At 33.0% G+C, this 7,187-nt stretch overlaps 1 protein-coding gene across 1 annotated transcript; it reads left to right on the top strand.

Annotated features, from left to right (window-relative positions):
* Positions 1-802: 802 nt before the first annotated feature.
* On the top strand, positions 803-4,794 carry LOC111878733 (MLO-like protein 1). Its single transcript, XM_023875237.3, has 14 exons — positions 803-1,245; positions 1,329-1,386; positions 1,577-1,797; positions 1,925-2,044; positions 2,151-2,211; positions 2,401-2,495; positions 2,673-2,747; positions 2,824-2,912; positions 3,050-3,099; positions 3,345-3,385; positions 3,562-3,771; positions 3,861-3,928; positions 4,115-4,175; positions 4,308-4,794. The coding sequence occupies exons 1-14, from the start codon at positions 1,120-1,122 to the stop codon at positions 4,530-4,532; spliced, it is 1,500 nt and encodes a 499-aa protein (XP_023731005.1). The 5' UTR covers positions 803-1,119; the 3' UTR covers positions 4,533-4,794.
* Positions 4,795-7,187: the final 2,393 nt, after the last annotated feature.

The raw sequence follows: 7,187 nt of genomic DNA on the forward strand, positions 1-7,187 counted from the left end.
TTTTTATTTTTATAAGTAAATACTTAAATTATTTTCTTTCAAAATTTCAAAACAAATCTTTAAAAATAGTATCCAAAAATAGAAAATGATATATAAAAAAATATATATATCCCGTAATCATCTGACCGCTAATTAAGGAAAAACAAATATTTCGTGATCACTTTTCTAATTTTAATTTTTTTAAAAAATTTGTATAATACTTAACAACTATCACAGGTATGTGCTAAGGGAAAAACTATCGTAACATCAACACGGATTGACCGAGACTCATGGTACTAATTAGAACGAAATTGCTCACCAACTTTTCAATTGTAACGAATCATCAGATCAAATGATTTCAATTCAATATCTTTATTTTAGAGTTTAGGCAAAGATAACTTTACCTTATTGTTTTCGCATTCTTTAATTCCACCAATAATTTGGCTACAGTAACGACTATCAATATGTTTTTTTTTTTTTTTTTTTTTTTTTTTTTAAGAAAATTATAAAGGGTACACCTCAAAAGCAAGTAGCTCATAGAGGCCCCAAATGCTGGTTAGTCGTAAAAGATGGACGATGCTTTCATTATTATGCCAATTAAGCTAATATATTTTATTTAAAATATATAATGTAGCAGATTAGCATTTTTATTATTTTATATTAAATTTAACAATTTTAATACAAACATATCATATATTCATATTCATTTGAAGGGAGCCATACATAAATATCTAAATACGAATTAAAAAGTCTAACTTTTTTAAGGATTTCGTTCCGTTGGTGATAATAATTTAAAAATTTGTGGAAATTCTTGAATTTGCGATCACTGTCCGGAGCTCCCGACAGTGATTGCTTTCACATAATATATGACGCGTTTCGTTTGGCCAACATTTTCAGTTTCCCATTTCTCAACTCACCTGCTTCTCTAGACCCTTTATCTACCGTAACCCCTAATCATACTCAAATCAACTCTGCATCGAACTTTCGTTCAACTACTCTATAAAGAAGCCCTGGTAGGTAGCAACAACCCTTGCGAAATTAACCAAAAAAAACCCTACTGAAAATGGTGTTTCAGTAAGAAAGAAAAAGTTTTTACTGTGCTCAAATCTTTAGTCTGGTGGTGTAAATTGAACTGAATCAATGGCGGGTGGTGAAGGAGAAGGGACATCGTTAGAGTTTACACCCACATGGGTTGTCGCCGCCGTTTGTACCCTCATCGTCGGAATCTCCCTCGCCGTCGAACGTCTACTCCATTACGCCGGCAAGGTATGTTGTTCGTTTTCTACTTATATGTGAAATGGGGTTTCATTGATCAACTAATATATGTTCGATTTACCCTTCGTTTGTAGAAATTGAAAAAGGCAGGTCAAAAGCCGCTTTATGAAGCCCTGCAAAAGATCAAAGAAGGTCGTTCTTTTTCTTCTTCTTCTTCTTTCTTCTTCCAGTTTTTATGTATCGCTAGAAATCAGTCTATACAATGGGTTTATCAAATCTATGTACTAAATTTGAAGTGTAAGTGATCTGGTTTATCAAAATTTTGACGTTAGGCTACCAATTTTGGTCTAAGTTTGTTGAATTTTGACTGATTTGGATGCAGAGTTGATGTTGTTGGGGTTTATTTCGCTTCTATTAACGGTGTTCCAGTCTAGAATCATCAAGATTTGTGTGAAGGAGAGTATCATGGAACACCTCCTCCCATGCTCGTTACGTGACAGAAAAGAAGCCACCGGTTCTAAGCCAGAGGCAGAGGGTACATCTCATCTTCTTCGTCATTTACTAGCAGAAGAAGCAACAGCGACGGGTTATTGTGCTTCAAAGGTAATTAATTTCATTCATTATTACTCTACCCATTAATTGTTTTTGTTAGAAGATTTTCATGTTCCATGATCAATAATCGAACACTTACTTTATGAGCTTTTGCTTCTTTTACTTTCTATGTTGACAGGGAGGAAAGGTCCCACTGCTATCTCTTGAGGCGTTGCATCATCTACACATCTTTATTTTTGTCCTTGCGGTTGTTCATGTCACATTTTCTGTCCTCACAGTTGTATTTGGAGGAGCAAGGGTGAGTAAAAGGTTTAAATTTGATTGAATATGTATTTATTTATTTTACTCACATATAGTTATTCATGTGGTTTGATTTCATCACCTATATCCTTGTAACGGTGTAGATAAGACAATGGAAGCATTGGGAAGATTCTATTGCAAAAGTTAATTTTGATGCCTCACAAGGTAAATACCAAAGGGTTATGTTATCATCTTTCATTTAATAATGGTAGAATACACCCTATCTTGGAAAATTTCCACATATCAAACATTTTAATAGATACAACTTGTAATTTCTTTCTTAAAGATGATTAATAGTTTGTGTGTCCTTTATAAGATTTTCTAATTTGAACTTTTAACCATTTTGGTATATAGTTTTGAAGCCAAGAGTGACCCATGTTAAAGATCACGACTTCATCAGGAACCGATTTGTGGGCATTGGCAAAGGCTCAGCCATCCGAGGCTGGCTGGTAAGTTACTATCCAAAATATAGCAATATACTTTTTATTTATTTGTTTATTATAATTTATAGCATTCTACTTTTCTTTCTTTCTATTACTTTGTATATATGATCACATTGCTATAATGGTGTAGATTTGTTTCATTTTTCTTTTCTGACATTTATTCTTTGGTGAACATTATTACAGCATTCTTTCTTCAAGCAATTTTATGGATCTGTAACCAAGTCAGATTATGTAGCATTGCGTTTGGGATTTATTACAGTAAGGACGTGAACAGATATTTTGCTATATTTTTATATAATTTATACCCCTTTTTGATGTAAACTTTCTTTTTTAGACACATTGCAAGGCGAACCCAAAGTTCAATTTTCACAAGTACATGATACGCGCCCTTGAAGATGATTTTAGAAAAGTCGTTGGTATCAGGCAAGTGGTTATTTGAATATGATCACCAAAACTATTAAATAAAAAGTAAAAGTAACACAAATTGACCTATTTTTACATAGATAGGTTAACGTTTGCCCTTGTGAACAAGTTTTAATTCCTGATTTTGTTGTTTGCAGCTGGTATTTGTGGGTGTTTGTGGTCGTCTTCTTGTTGCTAAACATTAATGGTATGCGATCTCACTTTTTCAGTTCTCAAATTTGTTGAAATTTTTCCTTGTGATCGATTGGTTGATTTGGTTTCCTATATTTTATTGCTAACATACCAAATGGATGAAATTAAAAAATTGGTTAAATATAAGTCGGCCAAGCAATACTAGGTCTCACATTTGTAATTATATTTAACATCTTGTTTATGTATGCAATCCAAAAGACTTGGTCTCACTTTTGATTATTTTTTCTTGGCTTTTTGCAGGTTGGCATACGTATTTTTGGATTGCCTTTTTCCCTTTCATTGTAAGTAAACTCAACTCATACCGAAAGGGTGTCTTATCTTATTAGTATTTTAAAACTTTCAATATTATATTCATTATTCAAACACCTTTATTAAACTTGGATGTGCGTTTCAACTGATTCTGACTTTTTGAACATTTAAAAATAAAGCCTTTTTTTTTTTTGTAAAAAAAATTCAGCTTTTACTTGCTGTGGGAACGAAGCTAGAGCATATAATTATTCAGTTGGCTCATGAGGTGGCAGAGAAACATATAGCCATTGAAGGCGAACTGGTGGTTCAACCTTCAGATGATCATTTTTGGTTTCACAGGCCCAGAATTGTTCTTTTTCTCATACATTTTATCCTTTTCCAAAATGCATTTGAGATTGCATTCTTCTTCTGGATATGGGTATGTTTCTAATCTCTTTTTAAAGATGCAAAAAATAAATAAATAAATAATGGAATTGATTTTTCTCACCCTTTTCATTTTGATAATAGGTTACGTATGGATTTGACTCCTGCATAATGGGGCAAGTGCGCTACATTATTCCACGGCTTATTATTGGGTAAAGCAAACCTTTTAATTAAAAAATAGAGTAAAATAATTGTGTATGAAACAATTTTTTCATTATTTTCCAAATTTATGGAACAAACTGATTTTATTATTACTCTGGTTTTTGTATCATATTTAATTTAATGGATCGAACTAATTATTATATTCAACCACACTAACTATAGAAAATGGATTTCAGGGTTTTCATTCAGGTTTTGTGCAGTTACAGCACTCTACCACTTTATGCTCTTGTAACACAGGTACTTCATTTCAAGATCTGGTTTTTTTATCGGGTTAAATGCAAGAAAGATTTATTTATTACAGCATCCTACTTTTATATCTCTCTATTACGCAAGTGTACATTGCTGATTGGTTGTGTGAATGATAACTAGATGGGAACTCATTTCAAGAAGTCAATATTTGATGAGCATATGCAAGCAAAATTTGTGGGTTGGGCTCAAAACGCTAAGAAAAAGGTAGCCACTAACTCAGGAACAAATGGCTCAAGCCATGATGGCCCATCTGGCTCAGGTGGCTCAGCTGGTGGAGCCACTGCTGCTACTTCAGCTTTTAAAGGGATTCAATTGGCAAAACTTAACCAGAGTCAGCAGTCATAAAACCAAATTATTGACTTGTGGAGATGCATATGTTAATAGTAGTCTGAAAAATTAGGGCCAAACTTGGAATCTTGTTCTTCTATATGTTGGGTTTTAGTAATTGTGTTTCTACCAAAATTTTGTTTTGAACCTTGAAAATGATGTAACGATTTGGATCCATCATGATGTATGAGGTGAATGCTTGATGGTTTAAAGTTGGTGTTATGCTGAGTTGCTCAATTCGTATACACGCAAAATTTATATAAAAGTATTTGATTTGATATTTTCTGGTTGCATAAAATCATAAATCTATAGGATATTAAAAGAATACAGACCGACGACTCATGTATTAATCACCAAGTGGCACCTGGTCAACCGAATCTATATAAATTAAGTATTTTAAAGACTTTTGGGTCCCTGTTGTAGAGTTGATGGCTCTTCTGATTTATTGCAGTTTGTCTCGTTGTGAATTTATCCCTTATCTTCTTGGGCCTATAGATTTTGCTTTAAAAGAACTGTTAACATCGGTCACATTTAACTTAAATGTGACATAATTATATAAGTACAGGTACCATTTTTGCCAAGAGGGTAAAGATTCTTATTTTTACCTCAAACTTAAAATCTTATACTAATAATAAAAAAATACTTATTAGTGTCATTTTCTTATAATTGCTTATCAAATGCTTTATAAAAATGAAACTTGTCATTTTCTTAATTATTTTTATTTTTAAAAAGTTATTGATGTTGGTAATAAATTAAACAATTATTTATTTGATCCTTGATTTTTAGAAAAAATTTAAATTATTCTTTAACAAGTTTTGGTTATAATTGCTGATAATTAATTGTATTTTATATTGAAAATCTTACAAAATCATGTTTACTTATTAATTTATTGAAAAAAATTGATTAATAACTATGAGCTTCACTACAAGACTTTAATTTTGAGTTTGATTAACAAATTGGTATTAGAGCCATTGAAGGATTTTTTTTTTATTGATTGGTGTTGTGAAGGTGGTACTTGTCTACGTTTGTCTTGTGGTAGATTGAAGAGGATGAAGTTTGCAATTGGTATTGTGACTCCATGGAGGTTCTTATTAAAAAAAAAAGGGTCATTAGCATCTCATTCACTCCAACAAGGTGTGTTTATGTAATTTCTTTGTATGGAAGTTTGCCAATTTTGAATCTAAGTAACTATAAGACTTTATAGATAAAACCTTAAAGGGTAAAATAAGATTTACAAGTATACATAGTACAGAATAACAACATATGCTGATAACTAGGAATACATATAGATAAATACATTATCTATGACTTATCGCTAACACTCCCCCTCAAGCGAAGAGGTGGCAAACCAACTGTGAAGCTTGGCATGCAACTGTTCAAATAGAGAGCGTGGAAGACTCTTGGTAAATATGTCAACCACCTGTAAAGAAGTAGGAATGAAACGGGTGCGCAATTGTCCAGAAGCAACTAATTCACGAACGAAGTGATAGTCAATATCTATATGATTTGCTCGTTTTTGAGAGATAGGGTTCTGACTAAGAAATATAACACTTTTGTTGTCACATAAGAGAGTAGGACAATCCGAAGGTAATGCATGTAACTCACACAAGAGATGAGTGATCCAAATAATTTCAACATCTGTATAGGCCATTGCACGATATTCAGATTCACAGCTCGAACGAGAAACAATAGGTTGCTTTATAGCGCTCCAAGAGACGAGATTACTGCCTAGAAAAATAGAATAACCATAAGTTGAGCAACGAGTCTCGATACATCTAGCCCAATCCGCATCAGAATATCCTACCAGCGATGAGGATCGTGGATAAGTGAAATGAAGTCCATAGGATAAAGTACCTTTGATATATCTTAAAATCCTTTTAACTGCTTGAAAATGATCAGTGGTAAGAGCATGTAAAAATTGGCTAACTTGATTTACTGCATAGGGCAAATCAGGACGAGTGATTATCAAGTATTGTAAGGAACTAACTAAAGATCGATATAGAGTCGAATCTGAACATGGTGAACTAGAAGTTACAAGATAATATGATGTGGATAAAGGTGTGGAGACGAGTTTTGTGTCAAGAAGGCCAACTCGAGAAAGTATGTTGTGAGCGTATTTGGCATGAATAAGAAACAAGCCATTTTCTATATACGAGACCTCAAGACCCAAAAAATAGCTTAGTCAACCAAGATCATTGATAGAAAATTCCGAATGCAACCTAGCAATGAAATTCTAAAGGAGTGGTGGATAATTACCAGTTAGAATGATATCATCGACATAGATTAATAGATATAAGATATGAGACTCTCGTTTGAAGATAAAAAGGGATGTATTGACTCTACTACAAGTGAAACTGAGAGTTACCAGAAAGGTGCTAAGTCATTGAAACTAAGCACAACGTGACGGTTTAAGACCATACAACGCTTTTTTCAAACGAAAAACATAATTGGGAAATATCGGATCAGTGAAACAGGGAGGTTGCTCCATAAATACGATATTTGTGAGTTGCCCGTTTAAAAATACAGTATTAACATCAAGTTGATGAAGATTCCATTTGTGCACGAAAACTAGTGATAAGACAATGCGGACTGTGGCAACTTTAACAACTGGATTGAAAGTATGGGTATAGTCAAGTTCCATGATTTGACTAAACCCTTGAGCGACTAAACGAG

The sequence above is a fragment of the Lactuca sativa genome, chromosome 5 (genome assembly GCF_002870075.4).
Source record: "Lactuca sativa cultivar Salinas chromosome 5, Lsat_Salinas_v11, whole genome shotgun sequence".
NCBI lineage: Eukaryota > Viridiplantae > Streptophyta > Magnoliopsida > Asterales > Asteraceae > Lactuca > Lactuca sativa.